This window comes from Hypanus sabinus, chromosome 26 (genome assembly GCF_030144855.1).
Source record: "Hypanus sabinus isolate sHypSab1 chromosome 26, sHypSab1.hap1, whole genome shotgun sequence".
NCBI lineage: Eukaryota > Metazoa > Chordata > Chondrichthyes > Myliobatiformes > Dasyatidae > Hypanus > Hypanus sabinus.
The window spans coordinates 45724219-45739048 of record NC_082731.1 but is presented as its reverse complement, the minus strand read 5'-3'; the positions used below and the strand labels follow the sequence as shown (position 1 = coordinate 45739048).

Here is a 14830-nt window from a genome sequence, read left to right as displayed (position 1 = left end):
CAGCACTGAGTTTGCTCACCTAGTCTTTACCTTTGAAATTTTAGGTCCAAATCATGTACACAATTGAAATCAACCCTGGTCTCATGTTCCTTTCCACCAGAGCTTCAATCACACTCCTTGAGTTCACAGCTTGTAACTATTGCTTCACTGTGTCCTTACTCTCCAAAACTTTTTTGTCCCACTTCTGACCAAGTACAATGGCCTTAACTCTTTAAAACCTCTCCCGCACAGTTTCCTGTCATCATCAGATATGGTGGACAATCACCACCACAAACGATGGACAAGCTCAAGGAAGCTCATCAGTTATTTAGCCAGGTAGCAATGCATGGCATATCATTAACACTTTATCTCATATCTCCCTCACCCAAAATATTTTTGTAGTTATTACAGGATTACTTTTGTGTCCCCAGAGTTTGTTAACTGAGGGATAGGTGTAGACTACACACTTGTTTAACAGCCAATCAAATGCCCCAAAAACTTTAGGTAAAATCTGGGGAAGGGCAGCACAGTAGAGTAGTGGTTAGCACAACGCTATACAGCACTAATGACTGCTGCTTGTAAAGAATTTGTGCTTTCTCCCCGTGACCACGTGCGTTTCCTCTAGGTGCTCTGGTTTTCTCCCACAGTCCAGAGAATGCACTAGTTTGTAGGTTAATTGGTTATTGTAAATTTTCCCATGATTAGACTGAGATTAACTTCTATTTATTTATTGATTGACTGATTGACTGAGATACAATGCAGAATATGCTATTCCAGCTTCTCAATTAAATTGGGGGATTGCTGGTTGGTGTGGCTCAGAGTGAAGGAGAGGAAAGGAAAGGGAGGGAAGAATGGATGGATAAAGAAATAAATAAGAATATGGGAAGAATAAAATGAGATTAACATAGGTTTGTTCATAAGTTGCTGATGGCCAGAGATGAGGAGGAATTTCTTTATTCAGTGGGTAGTGAATCTGTGGAATTCTCTGCCACAGATGGTTGTGGAAGCCAAGTCTTTTGGAACATTTAAAGTGGAGATTGATAGCCACTTGATTAGTAAAAATGTCAAAGGTTACAGGGAGAAGGCAGGAAAATAGGGTTGAGAGGAATAATAAATCAGCCATGACGGAATGTTAGAGCAGATTCATGGGCTGGGTGGCTTAATTCTACTCCTATGTCTCAAACAATGAAGCAACTTTGTAAATGTGGCCAGGTAGCAACTCTCACAAAGCTGCACTTTAAGAATGCATCTTCCTGAAGTATTTGTCCTGATGTTTCAATTTCAAGGTGTTGCTGAAGTGTCCATCTACTCGGTACAATGTGAGTCGATCTGATTGATGGTCTATTTTCAGGTCATTTGATGCAAGTACATTACTGAATTATGGTCATAAAAATGTCCCTGATAGCTTTCCATTCTCCTCACTCAGTTGGCTGCAGAAAACATCCAATAAGGGCAGGATGCTCAAAGGTTAATTTTCAATCTGTTTCAAATTATTTGATGCCAAACTGATCTGCTGAAAGGAGAATCATTCTCCATTTGAGCTCCAAGTATTGTGGAAAAACTTGCCTGCACAATTGAATAAATTGCCAACAATGTGCAGATTAAGAGAAAATAATTAATGAGTGTAAATTAGTGGTCACCAATCTTTTTAAGTCCAAGATCCCTTACCTTGACCTTAGTGAAAGGCAAGATCAACCCCAGATCGATTAGTTACACGCATGCACACCAGGACAGAAAAGTAAAACCCAGCAACCCAGAAGTAGAAATAATGTATGTACACCAGGGGTACCCACCCTTTCTTGCACTGCGGACCTGTTTAATATTGACAATTCCTGTGGACTGGGCGACGGTGGGGGGTGTTAAACATGACAGGAATACAACCATACTTGAAGCAGGTATCTTATGTCCAGTCTATTCCGCAATTTAGTTTTTGTGGCTCTCAGCACTTAGCTTCTGTCCCGCTTGTTCACGTTTTTTCCGCTGGAAAAAAACTCAACAGGCTTGTCTTTAAGTGCGGGCTGCTTGGACTCAAGGTGCTAAAGAAGTTTTGAGGGCTTCATTGCCTCATTAGACAGTCTCTGGGCCCGAACTCCAGCCTCCCACCTGCCTGCCGCCTTAGCCAAGTGTGGCTGGCCATAGGTGGGGTGAGAGGACAAGGTAAGGGCCAGAGGGCCGCGGCGGTCGCAGTCCAGAGAGAGAGAGAGAGAGTGACCGATCGAACGAGTGCGACAGGATGCACGCCCGCCTCCCCCCTTGTAGGATCTATCAGCCAACAAAAGTTTGACTTGAGGGATGACATTCAATAGATTGCAGCGAGGTCTGAAACCTTGAGCCTGAATTAGGTCACTGCGAAAATTTTAGCACCGGGTTCCCCACGAACATTCGGTGTGCTAAACAGGTTCAGAGGCGGCGCCCATCTGTCTGTGCTCCAGGCCGGTAGCAACGGCACTTCCCGCCGGCCACCTGAGGCCAACCAGTGATCCCTGGTGCAAGGGTATCACTGCATTTAGCCGACTGATGGCCTCGCATGGGTTCAAGTTCAACAGTGGGCATGACAGGGAATGAGGAAAGGTGCAGCTTACTCATATCGTCTCCTCGTAGCCCGGTGGTTGGGGACCACTGAAGTACACTGTGTAGTGTGTGGCGGGGGAGCTACATGCATGTGCACTGGGCAGAAAGAACGGAACTAAAATCCCGCAACCTGGAAACAATCTCTCAACAGTATTTGTGTATTTATTTTTCTTCTTTTTTCGGGATCTACTGGGAAAGTCTCACAGATCGACCAGTCGATTGCTATCGACGGGTTGGCGACCACTAGTGTAAAGAAACAAAAAAATTGTCCTGTCTACATAACATAGGCACTAGCTGATTATATTGCTCTATAAAATGTTAGGAAAACTGAGCCTCCAGAATGGAAAGGGCCTGAGTCTGTAATTGTTCTTCGGCTGCCACATAATTGCAATTTAATTATTAAAAAGACATTCTGCAGATTCACTACAGATATCCAATTCTGAACACAAGACTGGGTCTCCGGGAAACATAAAACAAAGATAAAATCTGTAGATGCTGGTAATCCACGTATAACATTCTGTAAGGTTTCACTGCTAATGTAACAGTTTCTCTGTAGCAGCAATGTTTGGGTTATGACTAGAGATAATGGGGGGGGTTTGGAATGAGCACCATCCAACGAGAGGCACGTTGTTTTTTTCTTGTGGGTCTGACAGCAGGGATTTTGTGGTCTTTTGTTGGCGAAAGATGAAGAGAGATGACATGGGTGGAGACTGCCAGACGGAGTGGATTTAGAGCGAGGGTCTGAAGGTCAGTGACACTCGGAGGAGGTCGATGGGGAACGAATGGATGGAACCGTGACCTCCAATGTGCACATTAGACTGTTTCATTAAAATTGGCCCTCTTTCTTTTTATTTTCTTTACTAACCCTCTAGTCAGATTAAGATTTATAAAGTTCAATCATTTGATTGCGTATGGTGTACTGTCTGATATTTTGCAGTTCCAATTTGTAACCAGGTAACACATCACATAGCATTCACACAAATGAGATTTCTCAGTTTGGCTGGAACAGAGGCAGTCTTCTCTTAGACAAATGTATGTTGGCTGAACCTGAGGGTTACACAAGCAACACAGACTCAATGGGCTGAATGGCCTAATTCAGCTCCTATGTCTCATGGTCTTATTTCAGCTCAGGCATTGGTGTTCGGAATTCAACTCCTATGTCATATGTAAGGGAACTGTACATCCTCCCTGACGAAGGTGTAGGCTTTCTCCGGGTGCTCCGATTTCTTTCCACACTCCAAAGACGTATTGGCTAGTAGGTCAATTGGTCATTTAATTGTCCTCTGATTAGGTTAGGGTTAAATCAGGAATTGCTGGGCGGTGTGACTTGAAAAGCAGGAAGGGCCTATTCTAGCTGTCTCTCTAACTAACTAACTGAATGTATGACTAACTACAATACGAGCAGTGATTGATAAGTTCGTAGCCCAAGGGGGAAGGAGTCAATTTTAGAAAACCTAGCACATTTATTTTTCAACATACTCCCCTCCTATATGTACACACTTAGTCCAGCGGTCGTGGAGCATACAGATCCCTTCTTTGTAGAAGTGGTCCACAGCAGGGGGATTGACAAAATGCTGGAGGAACTCAGCAGGTTAAGCAGCATTTACGGAAAAGTGTAAAGTCAGCGTTTTGGGCCAAAACCTTTTCACCATATCCTTTGATGCCCTAACCAATCAGAAACAGTCAACTTCTGCCTCCACCATAGTCTGTGGCAGAGCATTCCACAGATTTACTACTCTCCAAAAAGTTAATTAAGACTACACATGAATTGGAATATGATGCACACTTCAATGTAGTTACAGTGGCATGCAAAAGTTTGGGCACCCCAGTCAAAATTTCTGTTAATGTGAATAGCTAAGTGAGTAAAAGATTACCTGATTTCCAAAAGGCATGAAGTTAAAGATGACACATTTCTTTAATATTTTAAGCAAAATTACTTCTTTATTTTCATCTTTTACAGTTTCAAAGTAACAGGAAAGGAAAAGGGCCCAAAGCAAAAGTTTGGGCACCCTGCATGGTCTGTACTTAGTAACACCTCCTTTGGCAAGTATCACAGCTTGCAAATGCTTTCTGTAGCCAGCTAAGAGTCTTTCAATTCTTGTTTGGGGGACATTCGCCCATTCTTCCTTGAAAAAGGCTTCTAGCTCTGTGAGATTCTTGGGCTGTCTTGCATGCACTGCTTTTTTAAGGTCTATCCACAGATTTTCAATGATGTTTCGGTCGGGGGACTGTGAGGGCCATGGAAAAACCTTGAGCTTGCTCCTCTTGGGGTAGTCCATTGTGGATTTTGAAGCCATCCTCTATTCATCTTCAGCTTTTTTACAGACAGCATGATGTTTGCTTCCAGAATTTGCTGGTATTTAATTGAATTCATTCTTCCCTCTACCAGTAAAATGTTTTCCGTGCCACTGGCTGCAACACAAGCCCAAAGCATGATCGATCCACCCCCGTGCTTAACAGTTGGAGAGGTGTTCTTTTCATGAAATTCCAAACCCTTTTTTCTCCAAATATACCTTTGCTCATTGCGGCCTATAAAGTTCTATTTTAACTTCATCGGTCCACAGGTCTTATTTCCAAAATGCATCAGGCTTATTTAGATTTTAAATACGGTTTCTATATTTATAAAGACCAGTCGATCAAGTCTCAAAATACAATTCTCAAAAATACTTCAATGCTAAGTGGCAATACTTGACAACCAGAAATGAGTTATGTACACAGATCAGAAAAAAACATGAATCACTTCCCTCATAAATCAGTGTTACAAGCAGCATTCTGCATTCCACATACTTCCCTGACAATGGATTTATTTTCTTGACACCTCTTTTATGTTGAAGATATAGTCCCAAAGAACACACTCCAGCACTTTATCCAATAAGCTTCTTCAACAGGCATATGTTGAAAAGGAATGTTGCCCAGACTTGATCTACACTGCCAAGTTGTCATTAAAGTTGCCCAAAGACCATCTCCAACAACAGAAAGACTAATCACAAACCACGACAGTCTAATTACTTATTTATATTATTTAGTGGAATAGGCCTTGTTGGCCCTTCAAAGTACACCATCCCAGCAGCCCTGCAACAATTAACCGCAACCTAATCATGGGTAAATTTACAATGACCATATAACCTATCCGGTACATATTTGGACTCTGGGAGGAAACCATAACATTCAGGGAAAGCCCACATATTCCATGGGGAGGACATACAGAGACTCCTTACAAAATGGTACCCAAATTAAACAGCGAACTCCAGAACACCCCAATCTGTAATAGCATTGCTCTAACTGCTACGCTATAAATTCTGTAACATTTTTATTGCTTAGTTTCCCAACATCATTATACTAGGGTGATCTCTACTGAACGGCAATTTTACCCAACCAATTGCTATGATTGCAAGAGCTGATGAGTTACACATGGCCAGTGACCCAACTTTTTCAAACCCTCCACTTGCCTGGGTGAACGCACTCCTACAAGAATCAAAATGATTGACACCAACTAGGATAAGGCACATAGCCTGATCAACCATTATACATTCATAACATTCACTCCATCACCATCGTATCCAGGGTACAGAGTAGATGGCAGTAACACATTGAGGCTATTCTGATCACATCAATTGTAGAAGTAGCCAATACAATTAGGAGGGGGCAAACACTGCAGGCATATGGGATTGCAACACACACAAAACACTAGAAGAACTCAACAGGTCAGACAGCATCTATGGAAAAGAGTAAACAGTCAACATTTCGAGCCGAGATCCTTCATCAGGACTGGAAAGGATATATGAGTGTTGCATAATGGCTTGGAGATGTATCACTATATATTGTTGGATATAAATCCTACAATTCCAAAACAACATGAAAATATCTTCACTATTTTCTTGAGATCAATCAAGCATGAACTTGCAAACAATAAATTAATAAATAAATACTTTGCCATGAATAATTTCAAAGAACGTTTCTCTTTCCCAGAGTATGGAAGCTAAAACCAATGTTACCCTTGGCCAAAATCTGCAATAACACACTTTTGTTCTAAATTCCAATTCTTTCATCAAATGATTAAGCTAGCTTTCTCAGTGATAAATACAACTTCAAAACTTCAATATCAGATTGATAAGTTGTCCCCTGAAGTCATGCCTATAACTTTGAAAGTTTATTGTCTGGTTAAAATTGAGCACGTGGAAAGACAGTTTAGTCCCCACATTACTCCAAAGACTAGGAATAGCATTGAAGCAGACAGTTACTTAGGGAATTAGACCCGTAAAGTTACAAGGAGCAAAAACTTTAGACAGAAGGTCACATTCTCTCCTGAGCTCACAGAACACTTTTTATCTCACATTTCTAGGTCCATAACTATATTCCGCAAAACTTTTCATTTTGCAAAGTTTAGAACTTCAAACACAGGCAGGAGTCCCAATTTCTTTATATATAAATCCCACTTTATCAGAGGGGACCAGCTGTGATCAGAAGTAACATTTTCAATATTTATTAAATAATAAAAAAGGACAATTTGCTCAGATTGTGCCACTCAGGAAAATGAAACTTGCTTCTACATGCCAATACCAAGCTGAGCCCAGCAGTGTAAACAATTCCAAATTGATTTTACTCACCATTATCAAATTCATCTGGAATCTGTAGAGAAAAAAAACGAAAGAAGTGATCAGTTTATGCAGGCCGTTTACCAGCAGGTTGAGAGCACGCTACACCACAAACCCATTCTCCCAATTAAGATAGAAATTAATCTCCAAACATATGAATATTCAAACACATCTGTCAATGGTTGGGGAAGCAGCTGGTTCCCAAATCACCGTCAACACCCACACTGTAGCTGGAGTCTGATCTGCTGCTAAGCGGAGACTTTATTAGCAGCAGGCAGTAGAAGTCAATCCACATATTTATTCCCATATCCCGTTTTATCCTGAAGGCTTTGGCTCTTGTTACGTTAACAAACTACTCATACAAGTGGATGTTCTTTGTTTTAAACACTGACTGCCCACAGCTATTTGTGGGCATGAATGCCAAGCCCAAACTCGTCTTTGCCCACCAGCGAAAAAAAGGCCAACACTGAATTACAATCAAGAGGCAAGAATATTACTGATTTTATCAATCCCTCCCGCAAGCCCTGGATCAATTGTGGTCACTTATAGTTGTGGATAAAATTAGCTATCACAGCACAGACAAAAGTTAAATGGCACCTTTCATTTTGCATACTGGTTTGCATGACTTCATGCATTAGGCAGTCGCCAAACCATCAGCAGCTGTACTATAATTTAAAAGCCTAAAACTTAGAAGTAATGATAATTAATTAGAAACGGGAGCCTCAGAGGCAGAGATAAGAATTCATGCAGACAGTAAGGAAGTTGGTGAAGGTATTAGACAAATACACCACTTCAGTCTTGATTGCAGAAAACAAAACATATCACAAATACTTGGCTATCAAGGCTCTAAAGTAAGCAAATTATAAGATATAAGATATAAGATATATACACAAGATTATAAGATATAGGAGCAGAATTAGGCCATTTGGCCCATCGAGTCTGCTCCACCATTACATCATGGCTGATCCATTTCCCTCTCAGCCCCAATCTCCCACCTTCTCCCCATAACGCTTCATGCCCTGACTAAACAAGAATCTATTAACCACTGCCTTAAATATACATAAAGATTTGCCTTCCACAGCTGCCTGTGGCAAAGAATTCCACAGATTCACCACTCTCTGGCTAAAGAAATTCCTCTTCATCGCTAATTGGAATTCTAATTGGAAACCTCTCTAATCTGAGGCAGTGTCCTCTGGTTCCACCACAGGAAACACAGGAAACATCTTCTCCACATCCACTCTACAGAGGTTTCTCAAAGTTTCATACGTTTCAATGAGATCACCCCCTCACTCTTCTGAATTCCAGTGAGTAGAGGCTCAAGGGCCATCAAATGCTCCCCATATGACAAACATTTCATTCTGGAATCATTTTCTGGAAATGAACATACTAAGATGTAAGATTTTTAAACCACCCTGTGAATTTGCAGGCAGAAAATAGAACTCAACTGTTCATCTCTTGCAATAGAGAAAATAACTTGGTATTATTAAAGAAATTTATAATCATTCATAGTCAATACAAGCTTAAGGAAGGGAAACACATACAAAATGCTGGAGAAACTCAGCAAGGGAAATGGTATTTAGCAAATCTATTAACACCTGAAGGTTCTACCAGATGGATGGATAAGGAGCCAAGGATTGAATATATTTCATATTTCAGAAGGCATTCATTCAATAAGATGCCACACGAGGAACAAATGATCAGAATCAGATTTAATATCACTGCCATATGTTGTGAAATCTGTTGTTATGCAACAGCTGTACATTGCAATACATAATAATGGAAAAACTGCAAATTACAGTATATATATAAAAGATAAATTTAATAAGTAGTGCAAAAAAGAGAGAGAAAAATACGGAGTTAGTGTTCATGGGTTCAATATCCATTCAGAAACTGGATGGCAGCCAGGAAGAAAAAGTTAAAGTTAAAGTCTGTCCCGAGCCTTATAGGCTCATCGGCCAGTGCTTATGCCGGTTTCTGTGGCATGCAGTGACTGAGAGTACGAGACTCCCCCCCGGATAGGAAGCCAGTCTATCACGAGGTTAATCCCCAGCATTTTGCCAGTACCCATTTTCAGGTGAGTGGACTGGAGCGATGTGTGGTTAAGTCTTGCTATAACAAGCAGCCTCAGCTGGGGCTCAAAATCACGATCTTCAGATTGCTAGTCCAATGCCTTAACCACTTGGCCACACGCCACACAGACAGGAAGAAGCTTTTCTTAAATCGTTGAGTGTGTGTCTTCAGACTCCTATCTGATGGTAGCAATGAGAAGGGAGCAGATCCTGGGTGATGGGGATCTTTTTTAAGGTACTGCTGCTTGAAGATGTCCTGGATGCTGGAGGGGCTAGAACCCATGACAGAGCTGATTGAGTTCACAACTCTCTGCAGCTCATTTTGATCCTGTGCAATGCCCCCCCCCCCCCCAACTCATACCAGATGGTGATACAGCCAGTTAGAATGCTCTCCATGGTACACCTGCAAGTGTCTTTGGTGACACAACAAATCTCCTCAAACTTCTTATGAAATATAACCACTGTTGTGCCTTCTTTGTAACTGCATGGTATAAAAATGGAATTGATACAGGATTCAACCAAGATCTTACTGAATGAACAGCAATATGATTTTGAACAGCCAGATGGCCTCCAACTCTTATTATTGCAAATGGTGTAATTTTCTAAACCAAGAAACAGTTGTCATGGGTTTACAGAAGTGTAATTATCAAATAAGCAGCATTATTCAAAAATATCTGCCAAGAGACAGACTAACAGTTATGGTGAAAACCACAGAACTGTGTGGAACCACACACACAAAATGCTGGTGGAACGCAGCAGGCCAGGCAGCATCCATAGGAATAAGTACAGTCGATGTTTCAGCCTGCTGTGTTCCACCAGCATTTTGTGTGTGTTGACTGAATTTCCAGCATCTGCAGATTTCCTTGTGTTTGCATTTTGGAACTGTGTGTGGATTTATGGCAAATGTAGTCTGAAAACGCTTTATCAAGCGAGAGCATGTTGAATCATTTTTTGGAATAATTCTTCCAGCAATTGTCATCCTTAATTCAACACAGATGCATTGTTAATCATTCCAGTCATTGAGGTGGAGTGATAATTCTCTGACTATAAAAGTCGAAAAAATCAGTAAGGCAGCTTCTGTTATGGCTCAAAGAAATTCAGTGGTTCCTGGAAATTCATGTGTATGAAAGATCAGCTGGCAGGGACATTTGCAGACATTTTTAATCCCTTCCTGTTTCAATCTGAGATTCCCACCTATGAGAAAATTACTATCAAGATAAAACAAGATAACGTGCCTTAATGACTACTGCCCAGTGGCTCAAACATCCACTATCATGAAATGCTTTGAGAGTTTGGTCAGAACTCCAGCCTCCCAGTCAACATCGAAATAGCTCTACAGCAGACACTGTCTCCCTGGTCCTGCACTCACCTCTGGAGCAGAGGACTCGCCTCTGTTAGTCCACTGTTTATTGACTACAGCTCCACCTTCAATACTATAATTACATAAAATTCATCACCCAAACTGGATATGGGATTGGTGCAAAAAAGTGGCATTGAGGTAAATAAAGCAACACATACAAAATACTGGAGGAACTCAGTAGGTCAGGCATCATCTTTGGAAAAGAGTACAGTTGATGTTTCCGGCCAAGACCATTCGGGCAGAGTTCCTCCAGCATTTTGTGTATATTGCTTGGATTTCCTTTGTTTGTGATTGAGATAAACTATCTCATTGACTGGTGCAGATACAAGGAGTCAAATAGTCCACTACTCCAGTTAATGTTCTGGTTAGTGGTTGAATGGCCGAAGGGAAAGAGTGGGAGTGCCAGTGACCAGTGGTATTCCACAGGGGTCTGTGTTGGGACCGATTCTTTTTACATTATATATCAATGATTTGGATGATGGACTTGATGGTTTTGTTACAAAGTTTGCAGACAATATGAAGATAGGTGGAGTGCAGGTAGTTTTCAGGAAGTAGAGAGGCTACAGAGGACTTAAGACAGATTAGGATGGAGAAAATACAAAAACTGAAGTGGAAAGTGATTGACAGTCCTTGTCCAGGATTCCCTTATGGTTAATTTGCAGGTTGAGTCTGTGGTGAGGAAGGCAAATGTAATGTTAGCATTCATTTCAAGAGGACTAGGATATAAAAGCAAGGATGTAATGTTGAAACTTAAGAAAGCACTGGTGAGGCCTCTCACTTGGGAGTATTGTGAGCCGTCTTGGGCCCCTTATCTTAGAAAGAATACGCTAAAACTGGAGAGGTTTCTAAGGAGGTTCACAAAAACGAGGTTTCAAAGGAGGTTCGTAACTTGTCATAAGAAGAGTGATGGCTCTGGGCCTGTATTCACTACGATTCAGAAGAATGAGGGGTGACCTCATTGAAACCTATAGAATGGTAAAAGGCCTTGATAGAGTGGATGTGGAGAGGATGTTTCCTATGGCAAGTAAATCTAAGACCAGAGGACACAGCCTCAGAATAAGAGGGGTGTCCTTTTAGAACTGAAACGAGGAGAAATTTCTTTAGCCAGAGAGTGGTGTATCTGTGGAATTCATTTTCATAGGCAACTGTGGAGAGCAAGTCTTTATGTATATTTAAGGCAGAGGTTCACAGATTCTTGATTGGTCAGACCATGAATGATACAGGATGAAAGCAGGAGATTGGGTCTGAGAGGAAAATTGGGTCAGACATAATGAAATGGAGGATCAGACTCGATGGGGCAAATGGCCCAATTCTGCTCCTACAGCTTATGGTCTTAAATCTTACGTTCTTATGTTACAAGTATCTAAAGAGGAAAGAGGAAAGAATCTGGCAAGTTGTTGTAAGAGGGTGTTGAAGTGGGAATGGTTGAATTGTCCTTATGTACAGCTGGTTTGGATGCAATAGGCACACAGTACCATAACTTGTGGCATTTTCTGAATCAAGTTTAATATCACCAGCATATGTCATGAAATTTGTTGTCTTTGTGGGAACGATACAATATATAATAATAGAGAAATAAAACTGAATTACAGTAAGTCTGTGGGTGGGTGTATATATGTACATAAAATAGTTAAATTAGATATGTGGTGCAAAATTCTGTGAAAATCTTTAGCATCATTCACTAGAATTCCATAAGTAAACAACATCTAATGATATATGTAGTTGATTCTTGACTGGCAACAGTAGGAAACCACCAACTTTATTGCTTAGAAACACTCAGAAGTATTTAATCATATTTATTTTTAAATATTATCACATACAGCATCATAGGATGTCATAATGTGGGGAATGAATGAAAATTCTGAAAACACTCATTTCTATTTAGATAGTTCTAAATATCTACATAAAGTATGTTAGGTGTCACAAGCTTCACCATATATCAGGTGAAACCGCACCATATTCAAAACAAAGGAAATGCTTCTTCAAGCAAGTGCCAACTCAAGTCAAGTGAAATTTATTGTCATTTAACTGCACACATGCATATAACGTATATAATTATATAATTCATATAATAATGAGATATTTCTCCAAATCAGGTGTAAAACACGTAACACATATAACACACAATAACTTATGAAGGCAAGATTAAAATCTACAGATGAATTACAACAAATAAATAAACAATTTATAACATAACAAACTAAAGTGCATTAAATATTGTAAGATACGGAACAGATTAACCAGTGACACTTTGAGTACGATGTGGCCTGGAGTTCAGAAGCCTAATGGCCTGGAAGAAAAAAACTGTTCTTCATCCTGACTGTTACTTATGTGTGATTTTATCCCTACCTTATTAAGTTTGTTATGTGTGTTACGTGTACTACATTACACCCTGGTTCAAAGAAACTTTTCTTGTTTCTATATACATTATATGGTTATGTACATTTATACATGTATGTAGTGACAATAAACTTCATTAGTCGCTTGACTTGAGCTCATGATTACTGGCTGGTTTGTGATAGACCACACCGTCCCTTACAGCTACATCATGTTTTTGTGGTCCTGTCATTCTCAGGCTGGTTCAAAGCTCATGATCATTACATAAATATCAGTGAAGCATAACGGAGCCCCTGTTCTACAAAGCAGCATTTGAGTAACAGCACTAAAGGTTAGATACACAAACATACATCTAATGTACGACAGCATGAGGATTATGATTCATGGTGGAACACAATTCAACAGTGATACTTCACCAAGGTGGACATTCTTTCATTAACCTCACAAAGAATTGTCAGATTAGCTGTTTTCTCAGTCAAGATACTACTAACATCAAAAGAATAGAACCAATAGGAAGAAAGCAAACACAGATATTTTAAATCAAGGGATAGCATGATTTTGTATTTCCACACTACCTTCAAAGTTTTCTCAAGACTCCTGATTAACTCAGTTCTGGAGTAATTCAAGCGCCATATTAGGCTCTTATATTTAAAAGAATTGAGTTGTACCAGCATCATGGTAATTAGGATACCTTGCTGCTGAAGGGGTGCTGATAAAGGGAGAATTGTGGGGGGGGGGGGCGGTGGGAGGAGTTCTCACTTCACTATAATAAGGAGTACACTTTACAATGGTGTGATTGAAAATATTTCACAAGTAAGAATCAATCTTGGCGGAACTGCAGGAGTGGAAATTAAAGACTAGGAAGGAGAGAATAGACAGAGAGTCAGGTTTCTTTGCATAAACATGATAAAAGTCTGCAGATGCTGGAAATCCAGAGCAACACACACAAAATGTTGGAGGAACTAAGCAGGTCAGGCAGCGTCTATGGAAATAAATAGACAGTCGATGTTTTGGGCTGAAGTCCCTCATCAGGACTGAGAAGGAAGGGGGAAGATGGCAGAATAAAAAGGAAGGAAACCAGCTGTGAGGTGATGGGTGAAGCCAGGTGGGTGGGAAAAACAAGGACTGGAGAAAAAGGAATCCGATAGGAGAGGAAAGTGGACCTTAGGAAAAAGGGACGGACGAGGGGACCCAAGGGAAGGTGATGGGCAGGAAAGAAGAGGTAAAACATATCAGAATGGGAACTTTACACATGCTTATCAAAGGGCCAATACTAGAGGCCATTCCTTCATGAAAGCCAGGCAAGAAAAGCCTGCCACCAGTTACTAATATTGTCACACAAAGCATGCATACTTTAGATTATGGGTGAACCATGGTGAAAGTGAATCAGCAAAGAAAAAAAATTAGGGCTGGGAAACTGCCAGTTACTTCAGAAATTTAAAATTTTGAAGCCTATAGAAGGATCTAATAAGAAACCTTGTCTCAAAAGGTGAGTTATCTTTCATAATTTCATGTTATGGGAAACTTTGATGCAATGCCTATGCATATCTTAAGCAAGGCATCCTTTACTAGATCAACAAATGCAGGTTCAAAGTAGAGGGATGAGTTCACATTACTTTGTAAGGAGTGCTCTTCAATGATTCATTTTCAAAGTGTTAGAATGAGACTGAAGAAACAAGGAGTTTCCCAGGGAGACTCAAAATGCAAAGATTCTCACAGTTACTTGTACTATGGAGCTGCTATAAAATGCACCATGTACAAAGGAAACTTTGCAAGTCATTAAGAAGGACAACCTCACACATAATTGTTAAAAGACTTTGGACAGTGCTCAAATCAGGCTCAAGTACAGAGGGAGAGCAGGGAAACAGAGAGAAAAAAGCAGAGGAAATGAGTAACAAGAGAAAATCTGCAGATACTGG

The 14830-nt window shown here is 40.5% G+C and overlaps 1 protein-coding gene across 1 annotated transcript in view; it reads right to left on the bottom strand.

The window, feature by feature from the left end:
• The window catches only part of timm50 (translocase of inner mitochondrial membrane 50 homolog (S. cerevisiae)), a 148518-nt gene that overhangs the window by 78186 nt on the left and 55502 nt on the right, over positions 1-14830 (bottom strand). The window contains exon 3 of the mRNA XM_059951013.1: positions 7158-7179. Coding sequence (XP_059806996.1) covers positions 7158-7179 — 22 coding nt within the window. The remainder of the gene's footprint in view (positions 1-7157; positions 7180-14830) is intronic.